A 27,975-nucleotide genomic window follows, 5' to 3' on the forward strand; every position below is an offset into this window, starting at 1 on the left:
TAAAACGAAAACTTTCGTAAGTGGGAATAATTCTTATAAACGTGGCGATTTTCTGCGTTAGAAAGAAAAACCCGTTCAAAACGGAAACCGGAAAAAATACAGCCCGGCTTACACAGGTTTCACCGTCTAATACATTGTAAAGGCGGTTAGGTTACCTTTTGAAACGAAAAAGCACCCGGAAAACTATTTAACACGTGTTGGAGACCCTATCGAACCGATAATTTGCCTTCAAATAAGGAATTTCCTATAAAAAAACTTTTAAATTCTTCACCTATAACCAATTTACCGTAATTTTAAAAGGCACACAACGGTTTCCGTTGCTAAGCAACCCGAAATCTGCTCTCCGAGTGGCTAAATAAAGTTGCGCACGACAGTCAATACGGATGTTATTGGTCAAGAGATAACGAATGCATCGTAACTCCACAATGTGTGCTTCATAGCGTTACACGCTACTTTGAAGTCTACCGTCCTACACTTCAGACATTATATAACATTATATGCAACACTGAATATCGTTACGACATAATTACAGGTATTGTGATGTCATTTTAATATATTTACTCAAACTTTTTACTGTATTAATGTGTATATTATGTAAACAAAAATAAATTTCTCTCTTAAATTGATTATTTTTTTTCTTCTAATCTCATTAATTTTATATTTTTAAAGTTTATATTAATACGTAAGGTTTATACAGTAAAACCTGTGTAAACCGGAATCGAATGGAACGTTTCTCCGATCTAGCAGATTTCTGTTTTATTTGGGTTCCGTTTTAGACTGGTTTTATTGTATTATGCTCAACTACCTATACTTTAGCTATATAATTCTTTAATTTTCCTCAAGATTTAAGAAATTTAACTTGTTTTAAAATGTTTTATAATACTCTAAATATATGTAAAAATTATTTAAAAATATATAATTAAGTATTTTATACATTAAAGTATATTATTTAATTTTATTACAGTTAAATAATTAGATAATAATTACACCTGCGTAAACCGGGCTCGTACGGTACCGAATTTTTTCCGGTTTGACAGGTTTCTGTTCTAGACAGATTTTTTACACATAAAAAAATCTACATTTCTAGGAATTCCCTCTTAAGCAGGTTTCCATTTTGGACAGTGTTTTTAACACAGAAAATCGCTCCATTCCTATGAATTATTTCTGTTTGAGCAAGTTACCGTTTCGGACAGGTTTTGCCGTATAATTAATCAACTTTAAAGAAACTTTCGCTTATTATTCTTCCTAACTGAAACAGGAAGAACAGAAAGTAGTATCAAAATCGATGAAATCACGTGGATCGTGTGGCAGGAGTGCAATGACTCCATTTTCATCAAAATTTCTACCTCGTCCAGCTGTCCCCCTTCTCGTGTGTTCGTACTAATCCGATAACGAGGAGCCATCATAATTATATTAAAATAGTAAAAAGAAAAAAGAAAAATTGAGATTAATCATAATTTTTTGTAGACCTATTTATATGCACATCAGAGTATTTATTTTGATAAAAATATTTTCATGAAATGAATTCCTGCTGTTACATACAGGAAAGCAATTAGTTAATAGATTTTATTTTCTTATACGAAATTCCTCTGGGATTACCTTCGCCATTTTTGATAAATATAATATTTTTGCTCTTTATTATCTTAAAAACAATAAAAATAATAATGATAATAGAAATAATTATCGTTTTTTTTATCTTATAAAAAAAGTCTCGTCTTTTTCCTTTTAAATTAATTTAAAATATTTATTTGTTTAGAATTTCTTATCAATGGCAAAGTTTTCGTCATTCGTATAAGAAGTGTTTTAAGAGGGGTGTTAGGAGATGACGTCATAATCCTCTTTCTGACATTTTACTTTACTCCTCAAAAGATCTCGGTTGCTATGGTGACGTTCGGACACGCCTAGATTTTTTTTTCTAAAACAGATTTTGAAAGCATCCTCTTCGTATAATTTCTTACAACGATGTACCTTTACAGTAATTTTAAACGTTTAAATAAAGGAATATTTTGTTCTTGTTTATTCTTCATTAAAAATATTTAATATTGAAGAATTTAAAGCTAAAATCGTTAACTTTACCACCTTTTTTTCAACAATTCTTAACTATATTTTGCATTAAATCCCAGCATCCATTGATTGATCTTGGGTATCCCAAGCATTAATTACGGAATTATGAGCTCATAATAAAAAAGAAATAAATAAAATTTTAAGAAATTTAATGTAATTTGTATTAATTTTTTAATGAATATTTAAATTTTAAAGGCGAAAAAGAATAATTCAATTAAATTAAATACTTCGCGCTTCCTGCACGTTCTATAAAGTGAAACATTTTTAAAGACGGTAATGAATAAAAATTATAAAATCGTAAGGTAAAATTGATAGATGAACGTTATCTCATAACTATATCGGACTAAATCTAGTTATAACTGGGTTATTCATTCGCCACCCAATAATTAAATTCATTGATTTAAGAGTTGGATGATGTCGAGAGGTGTGCTTGAAATGGGATCGACTAGTTTTCTAGAAAAGGTTAACGCCAAGAAAATTTATCTCGAATAACGAAGTCAATGAGGCAGAAAGATCTTTTAGTCACTAATGGCATAGGGTTTGGTCTTATAATATAATGCAGTATTCTATAAAAGCATAAATTCTAACACCTGCCTAAGACCGAAATCTCTTACATTATCATTGGAAAAATCTTTGTATCTTCTAAAATTATGTATTTAAATTAAATACGTTGGCTTTTGATGCTTTTAAGTGTATTTAAAATCTGATTACGTTTAATGGTGTGTATAACACCATTAAATTTGAATTGTAATTCGCACACCTGCACCTAGATGAATGAATATCACAGACCAAAATCTCTCATCATTATTGGAAAAATCGCTTTATTATCTAAAACTGTAGAACTTATTTAAATTAAATATGCAATTCTTCTTGGTTTTTCGGTGTTTTCAATTTTTTTTTTTTTTTTTTTTTTTTTTTTAATCTTCATTAAATTTAAAGGTGTGTGATGTGTTAATCCGTTGAAATGAATGCATTTTAATTGCGCTTCAATTATCTTAATAAAAAAATTATATTTTAAAATTATTTGTTTGATTAAAATAATTAATTTAAATTATTTTAAATTAAAAAATTAAAATAATAATAATTATCATTATTATTTGATTTTTGATTAGTAAACTGTAAAGTCTTCCGTATTGATTTAATTCTAATTAAAAAAATAAACGAGCAATTATTTATTGTGACATCGTAACAATGTTCTCAATTTTAGTAGTGTCTTTACCCCTGTACACCATACTTGCCTGCTAGCAATAGAGACGTGCCGGTCATCTATCTAACTTCTTTTAGGAGAAAATTTTTGAATTGAAATAACGTGACTTTCAGTCCAAACCGGAAGTTCGTATATAATAGAGGGCCTCCTGCCCCTAAGCTTTCCATATCTGGTTTTGGTTTTCAACTAACTCCATTCTCGAGATTAAGGGATGACAGGCAGACAGACACACAGATGCCAGCGGGAATTTATAGGTCTACAAATTTTTCAAAGTCCATTTAAAAAATTATTATTAAATTACGCAAAAGATTTTAAAATTTCATTATTAAAAAAAAGAAAATTATATTCTTCTTTTTTCTCACATATATTTCAGAAAATTCTCACATAATAAATTAAATTATGTGAGAATTTAATTAACTTGAAATTTTTAACACGAATTCTCGTTTTAATTATTAATTAAATTGACTTCATAATGGTCGTAATTTTTGTTATCTGATCTTAAGGCCTGTTAGTCTCGAAGGCCCACCAGTAGTAGACTGGACATTACCACTCGCGGGTTTGCGCTACGTGGAATTTTTCGGATTTTATTCGCGTCTAACATCTAAATGCAATGGCGCGTTATCCTGTAGGAAAAAGGATAACGCGCCTGGGGCCCCACCAACAAGGATTACAAACTAATCTATTATAAGAAAATATTTTCCCTAAAAAATTCCCTCAAAGAAAAATATCCGAAGTCGACACTGTACGCGAGGCCCTTTAATTTAAATTTACCTGAGCCGTATGAAGCTATAAAAACGCCACTGTTTAAATAGGGGTTAGTTTTCCGTAGAAAATACTCCCGGGAGACACTTTCCTTTGGCAGATCGCTCTTGTCGTGGGAGTATATACGAGAAGAAACATCCCCCAATGTTTTTATCTCTCTTTCCCAGCTTTTTTTTTTATAATGTACAAAGGTTAGGAGAAGAAACGAATACTGTACACAATACTGTACAGAACAGGCACACTAATTTTTTAATATCCACTCAAAACACCCACAACAAGGAGAAATTCTTCTTACTTGTTATCATCATTGGTCCATCCCTAACGTACAGTACATATGTATAGATCAGGGTTTCTTAAACTTTTTTTATTCACGACCCCATTTATGATTGTGATTTTCTTCGCGACTCCCAAAAATATAAAATAAAGATATATAAACATTTTGTGATGATTTATTGATTAGGTAACAATATACATACATTTGAAAAAATATAGTTTTAGAATTTGTTTAAAAACATACAAAAAAAATATATATATAAAATTAAAAATTGCACAAAAAGTTGTAAAATTGTATTTATTATAGTTACAAAAATTATTTTCAATATTTTGCATTAAAATCTCGTGACCCCAAGATTTCGCTAAGCGACCCCGAATGGGGTCGCGACCCATAGTTTAAGAAGCCCTGGTATAAATCGACACCATGTGTTTCGTTGCCTTCTTTCATCAATTCTATCTTATTGTTGACTTCATCACACCTGCTAGGTGCCTGTCTCTTTCTCTTCATTCATGGAATTGTAATTTAATATTAACTTTGAATGAATACTTGAAGATATTCTGTGTAAAATGGGTGGAAACCAATGAAGTGCAGAATATAGCCTCACCTAATTGTCAATCTTACTTTCTCGAGGGGTGGCGTGCCTATTTTTAAAGGATGCACTAATAATCGAGAAATACCAGAATAAATTTAACAGGACTCCTTTCTCTGTTGGTCCAACAATAATCGACAGAGTCTTGTCATTGGATATTTTTCTGCCTTAACTAGTAACCAGAACTAACATTAACCAATAGTGTGACAAATATTATCCAAGTGCACTTAATTTCAAGTTTCATAGGATACGACTGCCAAAGGATTTCGCTTAATTTAATTTTTTAAAATAAATATTCAAATATTTTGCTTACAGAATTATTTTTAAAGCTAAATTTTAGTTAAATATGCTATTAATCGGAATATTATATTAAAATATATTTTTATCCATTACTTTTTCTGAAAATATAATCATCCTGTCGTCAGTTTAATCGAAAGGATAAATGGTTAAAAGTTTTGCTACACTTAATTAAGAGCATAAAAAGGCAGACTAAATAAAGACGCATTAATATATTATGACGGTGTAATTACGGAATATTTTTGCCAAACTTTATTAAGAGAATTTTATTACCTAATCAGAGAAACTTTTTAATTTTAATAAAGTTATTTAAATTAATTACATTTACGTGATTGATAAATGTGTTTTACAACGAAGTAGTCCACCCTTTTTATATTGAAACTCTTGTTTATAATTGGGTTGCAATTTGAAAAGATTACAGATATGTAAATTCCCACTGTCGTCTGTTGTCTGTCCTTTCTTAATCACAAGAATAGAGTTAGATAAATGAAAGTTGAGACCGGATATGAAAAGCTTACGGGAAGGAAGCCCCGATTAACTATAAATGAACTTTTCATGCAAACCGAAAGCCACGTTATTTCAGTTCAAATATTTTCTCCTGAACGGAGTTAGATACGTGACAGGCATGACTTTATTGTTGACAGGAAAAGTATGATGTACAGGGGCAAAGACACTACTAAAATTGAGAGCATTGTGACGAAAAATTGCAACCCGGTATTAAATAATTGCTCGTTTTATGTAAAATTTTTTTGGATATGAAAAGTTTAGATTTTTTCGCCATTTATTAAAAGAAATCGTTTATTTTGTCGATTTTATTTATATATTATTATGCCATTCGAAGAGAGACAAGACCCAAAATTTGCCTTTATCTGATCACCCTGTCCACGCAGATACATTTATTGAATGAATTGATTCGATTTAATAGAAAATATGGAAATTAAAATACTTTTACATTGATTTACTAAAAATCTAATTTACGAAACTACAGTAAAACCTGTTCAAAATGGAACTTGGGCAATCTTCAAAATGGGCAATCTTCCGAGGGGGATATATCCCGGGGGACTTTTATGGAAAACTTACCCCTATATAGGTGTTACTACCATGAAGAGACCCTGGAAAACTCCACGTGGCCGGACTGGCAACATAGAGTTTTCCAGGTGTCTCTTCATGGTAGAAACACTTAAATGGAAGGCCTGTTGGCCAGGTTTGAACCCACGATCAACTATCAACTATCAACTATATGTTCGGTGGTTTGATTCTATCCACTTGGCCACTTCTAGGCTACTTTAGACGTCTGTAGAATGCCGGATTCAATGTAGGAAAAGTATTAAACTGCACAAACACCGAATTCGTCAAATTGCTCGAAATAATGAATCTTTCTTAACCATGTGTACAATGTGTGCAAAGCATTCATTGTCAGTCATATACTAATATTGTTTGATTAGTAAATAATAATTAATCAAAGTCAATTTGCTAAGCTGTTAAAATGAAGGTCGTTCAAGAAATTAGCGAAAATATAACGAGAAAAGTGTTTTACAATGAATTACAGAAGGGCCTTGTTTCTGCAAAAAAGGGGGGTTTATTTCACAAACGAAAGGTATAAAGGACTAGTAAGAGAAGTGATTAATGCTAAAACCATGAAGGAACATTTTGACACTATTTGTTAATATAGAAGTACAGTACAGTATGACACTACAGGAGAAACAGAAACTGATAAAAACCAAGAAAGAAGGAAGCAGTGCATTGAGATGATAAGTTGTTTTGAACGTCGTGTTTCTATTGGTCGTAATGAGCTAAACAGGATGATAAAGGAGCTATAGATTAGAGTAAAACTGCAATATAGGTATAGGTATAAAACTAAAAAAGAATATTTCTTTGTAATTCAAAGTGCAATAGATTGTACCTAAACTCGTCAGTGAAACGAACATTTTTCCACTCATTCAAACCCCAATGTCGACATTCTTGACACTATTTTAAACGGACTTTTCTGTGTACTGTCAACGGAACACAACATACATAATTTCAAAGAATGGATATTGGATATCAACTAGAAATTGGACGTCCAAGAGTTCTCTCAATAGGACCTCTTTTGACGTTAACAGCACTTTGTAACAGAAGAATGTCTCTGAAGATCTGTTGCCCAATTGCCCAACGCTGTTAGTTTCACTGCAAACTATTTACAAGAAGCTTCACGTAAATAGTCTTTTTTGCCAGTCGTCATGTACGTTGCGTTCCCTTGACAGTTCACAGAAGAATCCGTTTAAGATAGTGTCAAGAATGTCGACATTGGACTTTGGATGAATGGAGCAATATTCTATTCACTGACGAGTTATAGAATGATTCTCGCCGTATTGGAATGTGGAGAGATAACCCGATACAATCACATGAATACCATGGAAGAAGATTAGTTTGCAGATGGTTTGGAGTGGCATTATGCCTAATGGCCACACTGAGATCAAAGATTTTATAAGGGGTACCATAACTGCAAGAAGATAAAGACACGAAATTGAACTTTTCTCATCCACAAAATCTTGAAGTTTTTCAAGGTTTTGTGGGTGCGGATTTCCCTTTCATGAAAGATAATTCCTGCATATATAGTACTACACTCGTCAATGACTTTCTTAAATCTTCGCAGGGAATGGCTAACAATATATCCGGACCAAAATCTCGCATAACAAGTGTGAGATGCTCTAGGAGACAAGATGCATTTTATCAGCCTCCATCAAGAACGCTTCGATATTCTCTTGTTCAAGAATGGACTTCGCTACCCACAGAGCTGATAAACAACATTGTAACCAGCGTGTGTGCGTGCGAGAGACTTGTTAATCACTTTCTGTGTAAAAAAGATTTACGACAATACTTAGTACTGTACATTTTCTTGTTGTTTTTAATTTTGACGTAATTTAAATTAAATTCGATTTTCAATTGTTTTGTTGCATAAAGAATACAATGTTCTAATTGTTTAGTGTCACGCTGATATAATTAGTAGTTCTTGTGATATAGCCCAAATTAATGGTTACGCTTAGTTATGAACACGAGTGTGTCTTCTAAACTGTGTAATGAGAAAATTAAGTAAAATAAGTCAGAGTTACGTACTAAAATACAAGTATTAATTTATATATCAAATTTTACTAAAGCTCAAATATAAGTAATTTTAAATATTACAGTAAAACTTGTCTAATAACGTAAACTTGTCTAACGCGGAAACGGAAGACTGTGAGCTAATTACATAACACAACCTAAGTAAAATAGATCGTTTCGGCGTAACAACAGCTAAAATGTAAATCTAAATGCCATAACTTGAGAATTCTGAACACGGACTTCTTGGTGTCAACAGCAACAGTCTATATATATATATTATTTATTCTTCTTAGTTAAGCTGGTAGTGTCATTTTCTGGAAAGTAGCTGTGACAATACTACAACGCCGCTTCTCTCCAATTCTCTAGAAGAAATAATTAATGAAAACATAACCCTATATAAAATGGAAACCTGTCAAAACGGCAAATTCTGACGGTACCGTCGTCTTCCGTTTTAAACAGGTTTATTATATATTATTGTGTAATGTATATGTATTAATTAAATCATAAGCATACGGTATTCTTAAAAACAAGGTAACTTATATAAAAGGATAATTGGACTCAATATTTTATCTAAATTTATTTAAATTGAAAAAAGAATTTAAATGCACTATTAACTTGTGATTTTACACTGTTTTATATGTTATTAACATATTCATAAGTATAATTAGAATATATTCGTGACATTAGACGATTTATCTTAACCGTGTTTTTTACACGCAAAATAAAATTTTATATTTAAATTGTCTAATTATCATCACAGTTTTAGTTTAAATATGTTAATTCATAAATATTAAATTTTATTTTATTTAATAATTATATAATTGTCTTAATATTTATTAATAAATCTATATATTTATCAATTAATTTTTTTTAATATACCAGTTTAAGTGATATAGTTTTTCAACCTGCTTTCAATGTAAATTATTGATAATAATTATTATTATTTTAAATTAATTTTTAAAGTAAGTCTTTGCCTTTTTTATTATAAAATTATAATAAAACTATAATAACACTATTTTAAAAAAAAATCTCTTAATAGATGGCAACACACACAATTTTGATTTCGAGCTGGTGTCTTAGTTATTTAAGCTTAGGGCCTAAATATTTGTTTCTAAATAGAAAAAGTTAGTATAATTATTACCATTAAAAATTACCATAGTTATTTAAATTTTATATCGTAGTATAATTGAAAATAAGGAAATCCAAGAAGGAGAATGCGGGAAAGTCGAGCCCAAAATTTAACCTCTCCTTTATTAAGAAAATGTATGTAAACTAAACCAGATAGTGTGCGAGCCTGATGATTTCGGTTAAAGTATCTCTACTCAATACTGTCTAGAAAGATATTTAATTGTTAAAATGCAACCAAATCTAATAGGAAAACATTTCTGTAAAAATAAAATAATAAAACAAATGGTACTAAAACTCTAGAGGGCTGGATGAGCGAGCGGGTTACTTTTATATCTAGGTCCTAAAAAGTCCCTGTAAGTAAAGAGTAATGACATTTTCATGTTGGAAGCAAAATGAAACCGAGTGAAATATATTTGAATGAAAAAATCCTTATTTTTAAACTCCGATTAAAACTATTTTTATCGACTGATATAATTTGCAAGTTTGTTGCTGTGACTACAACCTTGTGATTGTGATTGCATAACAACCTTGTGACGTTGTTCTTTTAAACAATCTTAAAAAAGTTCATAAATTCGCACAAAGTATCTCTACCAGACTGAAAGTTGCAGATCGGCCATATTCGAAGTATTCGCGTGACCTAAAGTACCTTCCTAATTGGGTGATTACTTCTCCGTAGGAAAGAACGGCTGTCATTACTCTACTTACAGAGACTCTACAAAAAGTAATAGTTTTTGCCTAAGCACACGTGTTGCAGCAAGTTCTGGGCATAAATGACCATAATTGTTAAATGCTATTCTTGTCGGTTATGATGGTCGTCGCATTGCAGGAAGTCATGCTTCTTGTGAAGCTATTTTATGAAAACGGCGATGGTGTGGTTGCGCTATAGGAATTTCAAGTGTTCTACCGTTGTAACAATTTACACCGAAGACCATTGACTCTACAAACTCTCGGAAGAATGATCACTCCATTCGAGGAAACTGGACATCTAGGAGTTTAATCAGGTCGAGAACGCAAACCTGTCACTTTATAAGTCATTGAAAATGTTCCACAGCTGTTGTTAAACAGTCAATGAATAATGTTTCAGACTCCAGGGCATCCTATATCCTCAGTAGTGTCAGGACACCCTATCTCACAGTGTGAAATTTACCGAGAAAGTTAGTACATTGTTATCCGTAATATATAAATCAGACAAAATTAACAGTTGCTTGTTGTCGAAGGGAACCCGACCGATCTTTGCTTCGATCTTCCATGCCAGAACATAAACGAATGTGCCGTGACCATGGAAGATCCCGTGGAATGATGAGGGAAATTTTCTCATCGGTGGAACAGTAAACATCCGTAATTGTTGTATTTGGACCATGGAAAACCCTCATGTTTCCTTGTACATTCCATTGCACTTGCGTAAAGTCAGTCTGGTGTGGATTCATAGCCACATTTATATTTACACCGTTTTTTTTCAGGAAAACTAATTCCGGTGGGTCTAGCATGCTCGGTAATGGCCAGCGGAACTAAGAGATGCTTAACACTTTTTTCGTATTTCAACGGCAACAGACAATGCATTCAATCAACCATTTTCATGAAAGATACTGCCTCCACACGCCAAACGTTTCGTTTCCTATTCTGATCACCTCGTTTTAAAGATCTTAATCCGTGAAATATTCGATTCTGGGGACACTGGTTTTTTCGAGGACGTGTTGCAAATTTGGCAGCTTTTTGACACAAGTAATGTGATACCGTCGACAGTATAACGCTGTATTTAAGAAGTATCAAGCAGAATTACTGATTACTTTCTTTACAAATTTGATAGGAAATAACGATGTAAGCGCTAGAAATTTCTACCGTACTTTCTTGGATAAACTGCCTAATTTTATTTTATTCGGCTTTATTCTAACCAAAGTATATTAATTTAAAATCTATAAAAAATTTTTTAAAAATACATAAAATAACTGAATAATATAAAATATAAGTTATTTATGGAGAAAAATATCAATCGCCTGTCGAGAAGTAAAAGTATCTTTTTACAATTTATTATTAAAATAAAATAAAAATTGAAAGTTTTAACTGCTGGATATTTAGAAGTTAAGAACAAAAAAATAATAATGCCGAGTTCTTCCAACTCTTTAAATATAATATTTATGATAGAAAAATTTTCAATTAGATCACGCAACTAATTTCTCCTAAGAGATGACTTCGCGAAGATCTGAACTTATTTTTTAATTTTTTATTTTTCTTCGAATCGTTGTAAACGCTAAGAAAAATCTAAAGAAATTTAATAGATGCTATTATTAATTTCTATATTTATCACACCGAAAAACATCAACCATTTCATCAGTGGCGGTGTGGGTTCGCCCTCTTCAACGTGGAATTTTCCAGGTTTTTTTTTACAAAACCAGGTAAACCAAACCAAAAAACAAAACCCACCATTTTCTAGTTTTACACCGAATTTTTTACTTAGAGAATTTATTTTCATAATTATCAATACTTAGGCTATATTTCAGTTTATTCGTGATTATTTATATACATTGACTTATTATTTATAAAAATTTGCGATAAACCATCTAAAGGTGAATGCAAAAATATCATTTAAAAAGGTATAAAATTAAATTTTTGTATTTAAAAATTTGATTTAAGTTTATATTTTCATACGGTTTTCACTTTAAAATTTGCATAAATTGCAAGGAAAATAAGTATCTCTTTCACTCTGCTTTTGTAAGAAAAGAAACAAATTTACAGTCAAACCTCCGAACAACGGACAAGGACAAGAACATAAAAATGGCCGTTGTTTGGGGGTTATTTTAAAAATAAACTTTCCCGAAAAAACTGGTCGCCATTTAGAGGTGTCGTTATTGAAAGATTCGACCTTTAACAAACTAATTTATTCATAAATTAGTTTGTTAAAAATTCAAAAAATTTATAAAAATAAGTAATAATGAAGCGTAAACAATTTTTAAAATTTTGAAGCGATTTACTTGAAAATCAGTTTTTCTAGTAAATCGCCGAATTTTCAATTTATTTTTTAAATATATAGCATTTATATTAATCAAATTAATAAGCATAATATAATGATTAGTACAAAAATAAAATTATTATTTTAATGTTTTAAAACAAACATGGCAGCATTTCATTGTTTTTTAAATACGAAAATTTACTATTAACGCCATCTAGAGACTAAAGAAGTACTGATAGTATATTCTAACTCAACGAGCTAGAATATTCTACAGAGAGTGGCTGTAGCGACACCATATTTAAAGAAAATTGAATTCACGCCCTCCATTTTCCTTTTAGTCAAAGGGCGTGTTGTGTAAAGGCAACGAGCTAAAATATACTAGAATAATCTCGTTGTATAAAAGTGTGCAACGAAAAGGAATAGGTATACTCCTTAACTCGGATGGTGCGAGTTAAAATGACCATACTTAGTTTTTTTTAGTTTTGAAAGTGATAAGAAGACATTTCTTTCTTTAAACCTTTATTTAAACGTTTCTAAACAAGAAAATATTTTGTAGCCATAAGTTAAATGAATTTCTAAACATTCTTAATTTTACTTTCTCGGTTATATACGTAACAAGGGAAAGAAAGCATTTGGAATCATGTCCAGTTTTACCCTCAGATTTTGCAAATCTCCACGTTTTCAGACTTCCTGAAATCAAAACAGTAAAAAAGTATTTGTGTGTTGGCGTCTGTAAGAAACGAAATTTGGCATGGTAATTGTATATAAGGATTATTAACTCGTTGCTGGATTTTTTTCACAAGCTGTTAGGTTTAAAATATGGTAATGTTTTAAGTTTCTTTTTAAGAAAGCTGTGATAATTCTTAAGATATTTAATTAATGAAATAAGTTCTAGACATTTGTGTAAATGACATAACGAACAAAAGGTTAGCTCATAAGGTTAACTTAATTAAAAGACATTTCGCAATATTTTTTTAGACAGTTTTGTTAAAATTGACCACAACGCCTTTTTAGTGCCAATCTCTGTTTTTATTTTATTAATACTTCACGATGAGACCGCCGTAATTTTAACCACCAAATTCGTTACTCAATGCCGATTGGTGGCTTCTCCACAAATCTATCAACTGAAAAAAAGAATGAACTTGAACATACGACTGTTGGTGGGTTAAGAATTTTATAGGAGTCAATGACATTGCCATGAAGCGGCCCGACACCATCCTCGTCGTTAATACGTAACCCCGCCAGTTGAAGTTAAAACGCTATAAGAGGGAAATTTCCCTTATCCCTTCTTTTAACAAATGAATATTTTTACGAAATAGTTGTATCCCATGCCAAATCTCCAATCTGGAGGATCGAAGAATCTCTGCTTTGTCTGGATCTTCTCACCAACCTAAGGGAAGCGAAAGAGACACTCAGAGACAGGAGTACCTGGAGAAATCTGATAAATGGATAATTGTATGCGAGAACGCTCTTGCCTGCTGCTCACCCATTTTGGGAAATAGGAGTGATATGTTTTTGACGAATATTGTAAGTTATTATTCCTTTGCCTATAGCTGACGCCTATAGGAATAATTTCATTTAGAAACTGAAAATTTTGTTCACGAATTTTACTAAATTGCCACCCTGGAACCCGGATAAAAAATTGAAAGAAGCCATTGATGGGAGGAGCTTACGATACCAGCGAACAGGTACTCACAAACAGCCCGGAAATACTTGCTATACTGATGATTTTTGTGTAGAACCAGGGTGTAGTCGTAAATTAAAACGTTCCACGGTGCTAATCGGCGGCCCGAGTTTGAATCGCCATCGTTCGAGGAGTTTTGTGAGGGAAAAATGCAAGTTTTTCGGCACAAAATCTGCAAAACGGCTTAAATGCTCCAAACAGACCCGTACAATCGGAATCAGCCAAAAGACTCTGCAAGAAATAATTTTTCAGTTTTTTTCGCCGAGATAATACTCTATACTCCAACCTAAACATTCAGAAAATACAAGGGCTTCGTCCTGCCTAAAGAAAGTAGCAGGGTGCCCCGGTACGACCTGACAGAACTACAACAGCACTGTGTAGAACGTCAGATTTTAAACGAGCTCATTGTATTATATTTTGATTGAGTAAAACAATCGAAATCGACGATTTAATTCTGCTTACAAAATTAAAAAATTATATTTAACAACAGATGGCGGCCTGCCGCCTGCCAAATTGTTTAAGAATAATTTAAAATCTCAATAGCCCAATAAAGGAATTCGGCAGTTCGTTTTCAGTTTGAAATAGTTATCGAGATTAAAAGAATCCAGTCTAATAAGTATATTTTTTAATTACTAAATATATCTAATAATATAATCTTATAAATTATTAAGTTATTTTAAATTAATTTCTCCAAAACGTTCATAAATTATAATTACTTTAATTATATTTTATATTAATTAATGCAATTTAAAATGAATATTTATATTCTATTTTATTATCATTCAACAAACACACCCAGAAGGGAAGTAATACACAATCCAAATACATCTTAAACTGCTGAGATAATTTATTTAAACAAACGTTTTCCGCCTATTCAATAGGCCATCATCGGGTTAAATGCAAAATTAGAACAACGGTGTTCCAAAATAGAATAAATAAATTTAAAACCGAACCTTTATAGGATTCTAAGGAATGACAAAGATGGCATTCGAAAGGAAGAAAAGGCAGGAGTGTACAAAATACCCTACGAGAATATTCAATTAGGAATTAACAAGGACAATATTGATGTTACGACAAGAAGTTTGGGACTCAAAGAACATAAATATAACGTCAAAAAGTGGTGCTTTCTAAGATGGCGCAGGCTGAATGATCTGTAGTAAAATGGGATGAAGCGAATATTGTTAGGTTTTTGCACTCCTCAACGCTAGCGATAAGGCTGAAAAAATTGAAATTTATAGGAGCAAGCTGGAAGATACGTGTATCAACGCAAGAAATGCTGAAGGTTTATGGAAATACATGGTTAAAAACTCTTTCAGAAACTCCTAGTTATTCCTTATTTTTTTCATTTTATTTTTTTTTCTGTATTCATACTTTCTATTGTATCCGATTTTATATTTATACGTATTTAGATTTTTCCGTTATTTTTGTATTTAAACGTATTTATTCTACTTCGGAAATCAGTTGTTTTAATTTTGCATTTAAACAGATGATGGCCTATTGAATAGGCAGAAAACGTTTGTTTAGTTTTAATAAATTATCTCAGCAGTTTCAGGTGTATTTAGATCGTGTATTTTATTAATATATATACATATATATTATGTTTTAAATATTTATATAAAAATTAAAATTAATTATATAAATTGTTTAATTTAAAAAATTGTCTTCAGTGAAGTATTTTTTAAAGATTTCTCTCATTTTTATTGTAATTAAATATTCAACAGCATTAAAAAATTATCTTAATTAATTAAAAAATACATTTTAAAATAAATAAATTCGATATTTAACTAATAAAATAATTTCAAATATTACATTTAATTATGTATTTATCGAATATAAAATATTTTAAGAATCTCATTACACAATTTATATAATTAATTACAAGCTTTTATGTAATTAGAATAATTTATCTTCATAAGTAAACGTTAAAATTCTTCTCGAATTTAACGAAAATGGCGAACAAATTCAGGAACAAAAGTACATTTCAAGTAATATTCCTTATAATTAGCCAATTATATATTCCCTGTAGGCAAAGGTTATTAATCAAGCATCCATTAATACAATTTACATGGTTGATGATCATCAATATACATCACTGATGTAGAATCAACGTTAATAATACGAATCTTAATGCCAAATATACATCTTTCGATTCTTCAGGATGGAAATTAACAACGGTAAAAAAAAATGGAGGAAGTTGGAAGAATTTGATTGTCCTTTTCAGTAAATAAACAAAAAGTTTACTGTTTTTATTATTCTTTATGATATTTAGTCAAAACCCTGTAATTGGAGGTCATTACGTTTACGAGAAGCTGAAAGGGCCTCGTATTTATGAGGCCGGAAGTCGGGCCTTACACTCACATTTACGAGAAGTTGGAAGGACACAAATTTAAGAGATCGGGTCTTATATTTGCGAAAATCGGAGCTATTATTCACGAGAAGCCGATAGGGTCCCTCGTATTTAGGGGGCCTCAAGAACATTTCAAATGTTTTATTCCATTTTACTTCACCAGGCACCCCGAGGGTTAAGAAAAAACTTATCTTTTCTTAAACTTTATGGATGAATGCCTCTCTCGTCCTCCCAGAGGCCCTACTGATGTATAATTTTTTGAAAAAAATAAATAATTTACTCGTTAATACAATTAGTATTCATTTATTTTCTGGAAAATAATATATCTAGAATTATGCTATCATTAATAATTTCGTGGTTCAAAGTATAAAATCATACTGATTATAATAAATAGTTATCACGATGCTGCTCTCGCCCACTTAAAAGATACATTTGTTTATTGTAATAGTGTACATTTTTACGTCCGTTTGACGTCATTTTCACACTTTCTCATTACGAAAAAATATAGAAATGACGTCAAACTAATGTAAAACTGACATAACAAATCCATCTCTAGAGGACTATTAACGACAATTTGCATTATTTTATGTTTTTCGCCTCTCAAATAATTAATTCTACCATTGTTATATAATTCTAAGTATAATATTTCCGTGGAAAATAAATAAAAATTGATTTATTCACTTAAAAAAATTATGTACTTTGCCATTACTGATGCTTTCACGCACTTTCAAGGTACAAAAATATAAAATGCCTTACGTTAAACAATAAGGAGACAATTAAAAATTAATTTTCAACATCTTTTCGATCGATAAAAAATCCGAAAAGAATAAATAGTTTCATTTTTACAAATTTTTTTAATATTAATTGAAATTAAATTAAATTTTTAAGGGAGAAAAATGCAGTTTTTTTTATAAGTATGTGTGGCGGTGATATTGAATGCAATGGATACTGAGAATTACCGCTTCTTTAACCGATTTTCTTGTGGAATTTTTGAATTTCGGGCGTGTCCGTAATAGGCTTGAATCCAGGAGGATTATCATTTATATCATTGGGAGAGGAAGTGAGAGTGAAAGAGAGTCGCATCTTGTTTGAGAGTGAGAGTGTGAGAGAGAGTTTCTGTGTCAGGTGTTTTGGTTGGTGAGTATTATTTATTATTAAAAAAATACAATATATATATATATATATATATATATATATATATACACATACAAGTAAATTGCATACTTAAAGCTAAAAAAACTCTCATTAAAATGCAGAAAGTTATCATTTGATATCAATAAATTAAATGCTTATAGCGTTAAATGTCTTTTTTTTAATACGCTTATACTTTATATTTTTATAATAAGTAAATGTTTAGATTTAAGATCGTTATAACGAAATTTTTCAGTTATACAGGTGGTTTTAAAAGTCGGTTAATCGTGTGTGTTTTTTTCAAGCGGTTCGGCGATTCGATAGTTTGCATATTTAAAAAATAAAGTTTATATGTAGTGGAGCGTTTTAATAAGATTCACTTAATCTTTACAGTGATTAACTGAGCTTTGGGCCACCCCGTAGGCTGTTCTTTGATTTAATTACATTTTTTTTAACGCTTAAATTTGTGTATATTCATAAGGATGCGGCGATTTTCTAATATTTAATAAAATTTATAAATTATTTTTTAAACTAAATTGGTAACTTTATTAAATGTTAATTAAAAATTTTTTTATTATTAATTTTATTGTTTTAATAAGTTTGATAATTAAGTTTGTTTATGTTAGGTATATCATATTTTAAAGCTATTTTGTTTAAGTTTTAGATCGATATTTTATTTAAAATTATAGTTTTTACTCGTATATTTCTTTATCAACTTTAACTTTTAAAAGCTGATTTAAATTCTGTTAAAACTTTTTTTGTTTTGTATATGTAAAGGTACCAACAATGGTGGAAGGAACAGCCAAGTACGTTAAATATGCCTTATACGTCGCCAATGTTGTCATTTTGGTAAGTAAAACCAAGATAAAAACTCTAAAATTTTATAGATAAATTACTTAATTAAGCTTATCGCCGACGGCATCTATTATAAAAACATTATATAAACGGAAAGTTTGATAACCGAAAATGTCAGATGTATTATATCTTGAGTTAATTATGAATTCTTTATTTATTCAACTCGAAAGTACTGGAGGTGAGGCAGATGCAGATGGATAACGAAGATGGACTCCACCCAAAGTAGAATATAAGAGAAATGAATCGATTAGAAACAAGAATAAAATGTCAAAAGGCTAAATCTCGACTGAGAACTGGGTCATGAATAGCATCAAGAATAAATCAGTTTTCTTAAAAGAATAAGAATTTCTTGTACTCCGCTGCTTCAGACAATGACTCGTTCTATTGAAATAAAATAAAAAAATAATGGAAACCATAATTAATTTTTACAAAATGTTTTTCAGATTGGAGGAATCGTGGTGTTTTCAGTTGGAGTATGGACCCTCGCAGACAGATCTTCGCAGATGGAAAGGTTGTTGGGCAGCAACTTGTATGTAAGTTCTGCTGCCATTCTCATTGCTACTGGAATCATCGTCACAATCGTTTCTTTTTTGGGATGTTTTGGAGGATATAAAGAAGTCAAATGCATGCTTTTGGCCGTAAGTCGTTGCTTCTTGCATAGAATAACTCCATTAAATTTCATTGTAATCTGTATTTAAATTACCTTTTTCTTCAGTTTTTTATCAGTTTGTTTCTGATATTCATTATAATGCTGGTTGGTGGAATTCTAGGATACGTATTTAGAAATGAAGTGAGTGTTTTTTGAAATTTCTTTCTTCAGATTTTAAATTGTATTGTAAGAAAATAACGCTTTATAGTATAATTTTTAGAAAATTTACTGAGTTCATTACATAATTTTGAGAGTACAGAGGAATATTTACACGTAATTTACACAAGTTACAACTTAGGTCTTCACTCTATCAAATTGCGGATCAACGTATCACCTTATTTAAATTTATTATTATATAATGAAAAAGAAAGGCCTCGTGAACATTGTCATTTATAATTAAATTATTAAACATACAGTATTTTCTCTACTGGTAAGCATTTCTTGTTTTGGAATCCTCCAGAGTATGCATTAAAAGAAAGAACGAGGATCCCGGGGACCTCTCAAAAAATTCCCCCGTAGAAAAATGTCTAAAGTCAACATTGTACGAGACTTAAGCCCTCCTCACTGATTAAAAAATATTGCCTGTTCGAACTTCAAAGCGTTGTTTTTGAAGTTCGAATACGTGCAAGAAGATTGCATTGTGGCATTCGCAATGCAATCGTCTTTCAAAATACAACAAAAGGTACTGTACTTATTAATTATTCAAATATTTTTAAGTTTTGAGTTAGCTTCTCTCTTTGGATACTTGTAGATACACAATATTCGACTTTTCCAAACAATGCAATTATGGACAACAAGAATTCATTTCCTTTCTAGAATACGAATTTAGATAATAACATATTCTAAATTAATTATGTCAGACAACGCGCGTTAAGGTGTCACTTTACGCATGATAAATTACGTGATCCGATCAGATCCCGTAATTTATTATGGACTGTAGGATGGAGGTGTCGTTCTCATTCTTCACTCGTACTGATTGATCCCATTGCTAATCGGCCATCCATAATGGATGTAATTGTGATTTGCAAAGTAACCTTAATTTAGTGCCGCCGCGCATTAACTAATCAATCAATTCAAAACCATCGATTCATCAAATTTAGATTATACGAGAAAATTGGATAAAAATATCTGTCGTAAGGCTGATCTCTGGAGAAGAATTATTAAATGTAGATATAATCCTACAGAAATAAGTGCATAGAAAGTGCTACGAAATTTTGTGCAAAGTACGGAGGTAAACAATTCTTGCAATAATCTCTTGCAATTTAGCTTTAATGTGTGTTCATTATCGCATCTTCCTCTATTGTAGCTCTATTGTCTTAGTTAGTGTTTCAGATTTAGCTTGTTATTCACGTCCAAGTTTCATTAAACTTACTGAAATTTTTGCATCAATATTATATTAATAAATAAAGTAAACATAAATAATTAACAATAACAATTTGGAAGCAATGGTGCAACATAATTTTAAGTCTAATCATTCTTATTTATTATATAACGATCTCTTGGTTAATTGATTGACGTATGAAGTTTGCATCGTGAGTAAATGAATACCCCTATATGAAATATCCTTCCATATAGCGTTTATATTTAAGCGCTATAAGAGGGATGTTTTCATATTTCCCTTATGCCTTCCTTTAACAAATGAATATTTTTACGTAATGGTTGTGTTAATCCCATGCCAAACCTCCAACCTGGAAGATCGAAGAATCTCTGCTTTGTCTGGATCTCCTCACCAACCTAAGTGAAGCGAAAGAGACGCTCAGAGACAGGAGTACTTGGAGGAATCTGATAAATGGGTAATTGTATGCGAGAACCCTCTTGCCTGCTTCTTATCCATTTTGGGAAATGGGAGTGATATGTTTTTGACGAATATTGTAAGTTATTATTCCTTTGCCTATAGCTGATGCCTATAGGAATAATTTCATTTAGAAACTGAAAATTTTGTTTACGAACTTTACAAATTTTGATTTTTATTCACTCATTTATATTGTTGTAAATCTATTACTGTTTCAAATATTTCCGTAGATTAAGGATTGAAATTTCTTGAATGTATCTAAACCAAAATCATAGAAATGAAGAAGAACTCGTAATATAATGTTAAGATTTAACATCAGGAGCTCTTTATAGCCTACACAATTATGTCGTTAATCATTTTTAAAAACTATATATATAGAGTATTTGTGACTGACAATGTTTTGTACTTAATATCACTAGTTACAGCATTACTACTATAATATATTAACACTATACGAGCAATTATTTATTGTGACATCGTTAAAATGCTGCGCTGTAATTTTTAATCATATTTAAAATTTTTGAATTTAAAATATACTCTCGGTTTTAGTAGTGTATTGTTCTTGTACACCATACTTTCCGGTTAACAATAGAGTCATGCCAGTCATCTTTGTAACATCGTTCTAGAGAAAATGTTCAAATTAAAATAGTTAATCGGTGCCTCCTGCATCTAAATTTTCATATCTTGTCTCGACTTTAATCTATCTAACTTTATTCTCGAGATTAAGGAAAGGCAGACAGACAGACAGACAGATGCTAGTAGAACTTTATAGACCTGCAATTTGAAAATTGCAGCCCAAAAAGAGCTATTTCAGTGTAAGAGTTGACGTAGAATCCTTATTATTATTGTAATAATAATAATAATAAGGATAAACAGTAAATACTCTTTAATGAGTATTTACTGTTGACAAGTTTGTTATAATTAATGAAACGTCGTTGTTTACACTGCGATATTTAATTAAATAATTAATATCATATTCACTTTATAATTATGAATAATTTATAATCTTAATAAGCAATAATTAATTTATATTTAACATTTCGCTGTGTTTAGTTTAAAATTTAAATATTTAACATAAATTTTTAATTTCTCTTTTCAAATTTAATGAATTTTCAAATCAGTTTTAATCCCTTTAATTTAATATGCTCTGTATTATTAAACACTCAAATTTTAAAATAATTTTTTTCCACTTCTCTTATACTTGACATTTAAAATGTTCTAAAATTTGATTTACTCGTTGACATTTTAGATTAATAAATAATTAATGAGAAAATTCTTTAAATTCGATTTTAACTAAATAATTAATCATTAATAATTTGTATTTTTTAGGTAGACGATCGAATGCAAAAAGAAATGTTGATAACAGTACCCGTGTATATGAATGACAGCAAAGTTACTTTTGCTTGGGATGCAGTGCAAGTACATGTGAGTTTATTAAAGTAAAATAATTAAAATTTATATTTTAAGTATATATTTAAAGCAGGAATGTTTAATACGATGAATTTATAACTGTTACGCTATTAAAATCACTTAGTTTGAGATAATATAGAAATGTTATGATATTGCAAAAATATGTAATAAAGATGGATAAAATGTTTTAATTAAAATAACGTAATTTTCGGTTTAAATTGGAACATAGTGAATAGTTAATCTGCGTTTGCTCCTGCTGTCCCTAAGCTTTCTATATGCGGTCTCAACGTTCATATATCTGACTTTGTTCTCGAGATTAAGGAAGGACAGACTGATAACAGACAAACGGATGCCCGTACGAGTTTATAGGTCTGAAATTCCTGAAAATTCTAGTGTAGTTTTCCATGTTTTCAAGAAATCAGTTAAGTTGTGAAAGCGTATATAACCTCTGTGTATATTTTCATTTGAGAATATTGTAGTCGGATTAAAGGAATTTAAATTATTTTGATTATAGACAATTCTTATTGAACAAGACAGCCTTATGAGTCATAATACAAACTAATGTGTTCTTGAATATATTCTTGTGATACCGAATGCAATGGATAATTAGATTGGTGGCTCCTCATCTACTGTCGCTTTCTGTTATTCAATCGAAATAAAAATAGAATATGAAAAATTTTAGATACCTTTAAATACATTTTACATCCTTAGAAAAAAAATTAAATGAAAAAAAAATGATTAAAAATTAGAAAAAGTTATGAAAATCAGAATGGGAGAATACTTAAATTAGACATTCAAAAATTTAATTGGGAATTTGTGAACCGTTTATATCAGAACTTAATAAAAGTATTAAAATGAAAAATAATCGCTTAGCTTATTTTTCACTTGTAATTCGAAATAAAAGTATCGAAGTTATAGGAGGCTACTTGCAGAAGAAATAATTTCATAGTAGAATAATAGGAAATATTATGCAAGTTTATTTACTGAATAACTGAACGACCAGGCATATGAGACTAACAAATATTCGATATTTAGTAGAAGAAATCTTCATAAATCTTATCGAAACTTGTGAATATCCGGTTACAGATTTGTAAAAGACATCCCAGAAAAATTAACATATGAACGATTATAAATTAAAGATCAGCTATTATTTTATTGTGTCACAATGCTCTCAATTTTAGTAGAGTCTTTGCCCCTGTACATCATACTTTTCCTGTTGCCAATAGAGTCGTGCCGGTCATCTATCTAACTCCTTTCAGGGGAAAATTTTTGAATTGAAATAACGTGACTTCCGATCCAAATCGGAAGTTCGTATTCAGTTAATCGGGGGCCTCCTGCTGCTAAGTTTTTCATATCTGGCCTTGAAGTGTTATAAATACGTATCTCATTCGTAAATATCTGGAGATAGAAATATTCAAATCACGATCCATTTATTAGAATTGAATTTGATTGGAGGTGTAAGACAATGTAATACATGGGCGATCTGCCAGGGGGTGTAACTCCCTTTCTGTAGAAAATTGGCTCTTATTTAGGTGTTAGATACATAAAGAAAAATTGGAAAATTCCACGCAGTAGTCCATTGTCAGGGGTGAACCCACGACTAATTTTATCACTTGGCCAATGGGGGGAATCCTTTATTAATCTTACAGCATCGTCACTCGACTATTACAGTTAACTAGATTCTTATGAGTTCATTACGTTTATTGTAATACAGAAATTACCCTGTACGTATTTTTGGCCCTATCTGTAATCATTGCATCAGTATGAGCATTGTTTTAATAAGATGATCTTAAGATTTTTTATAAAGGCATTTTTATAAAGGATCTTATTTGTTAAGATATATATACACGTTTTAGTGTTTGTGATAAAAATTAAATTATTTTTAATGGTGTATCTATTGCAAGAAGAGTGAATTAAATTAATGTAAATAGCAGTTAGCCGTTTGACAAAATTTTTATTTCTAGGAGAAGAACCAATCAATCAATTTCGTATACAGAATCAATACCGAAATTACTTTAAAATTATGCCTTCTTTTACTTGTAAAATAATGAAAAATTGGATGTCTTCAGGTATCATATTCAGGTGCCAATTATTGATATGGCTTACCGATAAAACATCCTAATATCAAATCCATAATTGTAAACGTCACTCGATGTATAATTATGACATAAAATATATACGTCATTATCAATTTTTATGTCATAGTTATAAAGACAATAGCATTATAGATTAATTTCAATGCAAATTTATCTTTTAAACTATTAAATACATTTAAAAATAGTGATTAAAACGTGCTCGCATATAGAAAAAGAGTTCATCATGTTATGCAGTCAGTTATAAGCACAGAATGTGATAAATGTGCCATTTAACTGATAAACATAGACATGTCAATCGCATGTTAACGTGTCTGATGTGACGTGCAACACGCGACACAAGTCTCTTTTTCCGAGTTATGTGTTTTATATAGAGAATTAAAACACACATTAAATTTCATATAAAAGATGTTCAATTTTCCTCCATTGTGAAGCAAATTATTGCGCATATTTCTTCTTATTTCTATTATTTAAAGTAATTTACAGGACAGAATAATATTTATAAAATTCACAATTTATTTTCTTATACAGTTCAAATGCTGCGGAATTTCAACTGGTGAAGACACAAAGGGTTACGAAATTTGGTTAAGTCGAAACAGTCATTTCAATGCAAATTTTAGAATTCCAGGAAGTTGTTGCAAGAGCAGAGAAAGTCCGGTAATAGAAGAATGCCTAACTAATCCTCAAGATACCAACGCTAATTTAGATGTACGAATTTTTTTTATTATATCTTAGTTATTTATTAATGTATAATACTTCTTTTTACGTAAAATTCTTTTTTATATTATCAGGATTGTTACGAAAAAATGAAAGACTTTGTCAAACAACACGCAATGGTCATTGGAGGGATAGGAGTTGGAATAGCATGCATTTTGGTACGTAAAAACGATCACTTTTATACATCGTATAATAATGAATAGTTTAAAATATAGTTTTTTAGTGACTCCATTAATATCAAACTAGAAAAATGTCCAAAAATTACATGAAATCTTTAAATATTTACAAAATCCTTTTATGTAATTGGCATATCTCCAACGAAAACGAAATTCGGCAAAGAGTAGTTACGGTATTAAAAATAAATTTTTTTTCTAAGTATAAAATTTAAAAACTGTATGAGAATGACTATTAAAATAAAGACGAAAACTTAAATAATTTATTAAATGATATTTTAATAATTAATGTCGGTAAAAATATTTTTAGAATTTAATATCCTCTAAAATTGTCATAAAAATTATTTTTATTGCACAAGATATTTAAATATTTCACAAACTTAATTTTATAAAATTTTAATTAATTATTATTATTATTATTTTCTTTGACAGATAATCGGTATGGCATTATCCATGGCACTATTTCTTTTAATTCGTTAGCTAATCAGCCGTCAGATAATTTTGTTAACCAAAAAAAAAAAAAAAATTTCTATTCATAAAAAATTGTTAATGTTTACGCCGGTATTGTTCTAAGTTTTACATAGTTTTTGAACGTTAAAACGGGTTATATATATGTATATAATATATATAAACATGTTTACTAAATCTTGAAGTTGTATGTGAAGTTTTAGTTATGTTCTATAGAAAAAAAAAGTTTTTCCATTTAAAATATATACTTAATCCTTGAAAGTATATCCCTCGTGCTAGTGTCAAGTGCCTTTCAAGTGGATTAAGGGAACAAGTTTCAAAAATAAAATTTAAAAATGCTAACAAGAGACTACAACCAATGCGGCACTAACTTTAAAATTTTGTAGAATTTCTTTTGTTGTTCTCTTTCTTCCTCTGAAAAAATAAAAATATATATTAAAAAAATCAAATTTAAAGATCAAAAAATAATTTAATTAACTATTAATGAATTTTTTCGTAATATATATATAATAATAATAATAAAATGAATCATTTTGTAAATAGGCAGATTTAAAAAAAAATCGCAGGAAATTAAAAAAAGCCGCCATTAATAAATCGAAAGAAAAAGCATCCTCCTTCAGTTTTGATTCGATTTTGATCTGAGAAATGTTTTTAAAAAATACAAAAAAATAAAAAAATAAAAATACAAATTATTGTGAATTTTTTCTGCCTACTTTTTAAAAAATCAATATTGATTTTTTAATTTATATAATATGTATTTTTAATTAAAAAATATAAATATTGTTATTTAAAAAACTGAATTAAAAATTATAATTGTAGTATTAGTAAAAATCAGTAGGAAAAAAAAAGAAATTATTCTTGAAATTTTAGTGTTTGTGTGACACGTGATTGTATTCTTCTATAATTGTATAATTCTTTACGATATTTAAAAAAACAAAAGTAATGCTAGTTGTGGAATTAGTTTCTGTACAAAAGTGATATTTCATCAAACATATCATATGAAAAAAATAAAATAAATCCAATTTCTCATTCAAAAGAAACAACCGTTGATTGTAGTCGTTATAATTAAATATTATATAATTGGATTTAACTAGTTCTCTACTTTGGAAGCATTTCCTTCTATTCAAAATGGACGTCGTTGGGAAAAGTACAGCTTATAATTGTTTTAATGGAAAGAAATTATGAATGGTTCTAATGTTCTAATAAAGATTAAATCTATTAAATTAACGAGTTGATTATTTTTTAACAGTTAATCTTCACGTTTACACGTCTGATAGGTGAATTTAAATGGAATAGTTGGCATCTGGTTTCTTGCTATTTATTATGAGTAGTTTGAATTGGAGAGCCATGTTCCATTCTTCGCTCATGATGACCGATTTTTCAGGTATGCTCTTAATGGGAAAATCGTGGGCATCTGCAGAGGGGCCAAACGAGGAAGCGATTAAAAACTTACACAAGTAATAACCGTAAAAGTGATTACATCGTCGACCAAAGGACGCTTTGATGCAATACTGTATTCCATAATCTATTTGTGAGAAACTCCAAAAAATTAAACATCTATTGATGTAATCGCTTGTTTCCAAGCTTTGCTCCCCGAAAAATTTTATGTGGATGCCCATGAGCTAAATTAGGGTTAGATGTAACATAACTCACAGTGTTTTTATGCCTGATGAAAACAAATCCAAACCCATTCCATTGTTCTCTGGTCTAATATAATATATATATATATGTTTTTTAAAGTAGGGAAAGACCCTTTATTTTTTTTAAATTCTAGAACATTTCGTTATCCTACTAATAGCAGTCAGTGTCAGATATTAGTGGAGTAAGCTTTGCGAATGCACCCCATTGCATTTTTCTTTTGGTGCCCTATACGTTCCGCGTGTTTGCTGCCGTCACGGCTTACGTATTCGTATTGCTGACTCTTCTAAACAGTTCTTTAGAAGACCATTTCACACCATCCTTCAGGTTTTTCAGCCATGAGATTCGATGTCTTTCTGGTCTTTTTCCAGAGATTTTCTCTTGTAGAACGAGTCGTAGGATTCGGTACTTGACACCATTTCTCATCACGTGGCCGAAGTATTCCAACTTTGATGGTGTTGAGCAGTTCTTATTGTTTATCTATTCGTCGCAATATTTTGTACATTGTCACATGTTTTACCCAGGATACTCGTAGAAGCCTTCGGTAAATCCACATTTCGAAGGCTTCGAAGGCTTTCAGATGTTTTAGATACGGTCCAAGATTCAACTCTGTACAATAGCACTGGGAACACACACCATCTGATTATCTAGTTTTCGTATCAAGGGTTA

General features: G+C 30.2%; 1 protein-coding gene across 2 annotated transcripts; it reads left to right on the forward strand.

Moving 5' to 3' along the window:
• Nucleotides 1-492: 492 nt before the first annotated feature.
• Nucleotides 493-26,895, forward strand: LOC136989281 (CD151 antigen-like). 2 transcript variants are annotated; one of them, XM_067287399.1, is made up of 8 exons: nt 493-532; nt 18,289-18,360; nt 18,810-19,004; nt 19,082-19,156; nt 22,137-22,232; nt 24,842-25,018; nt 25,102-25,185; nt 25,633-26,895. In XM_067287399.1, the coding sequence occupies exons 2-8, from the start codon at nt 18,298-18,300 to the stop codon at nt 25,678-25,680; spliced, it is 738 nt and encodes a 245-aa protein (XP_067143500.1). In that variant the 5' UTR covers nt 493-532; nt 18,289-18,297; the 3' UTR covers nt 25,681-26,895. The 2 variants fall into 2 exon arrangements, with proteins under 2 accessions (XP_067143500.1, XP_067143499.1); XM_067287398.1 differs by lacking the exon at nt 493-532 and adding an exon at nt 17,306-17,517.
• The last annotated feature ends 1,080 nt before the right edge of the window (nt 26,896-27,975 follow it).

The sequence above is a fragment of the Centruroides vittatus genome, unplaced genomic scaffold (genome assembly GCF_030686945.1).
Source record: "Centruroides vittatus isolate TY-2023 unplaced genomic scaffold, ASM3068694v2 scaffold_464, whole genome shotgun sequence".
NCBI lineage: Eukaryota > Metazoa > Arthropoda > Arachnida > Scorpiones > Buthidae > Centruroides > Centruroides vittatus.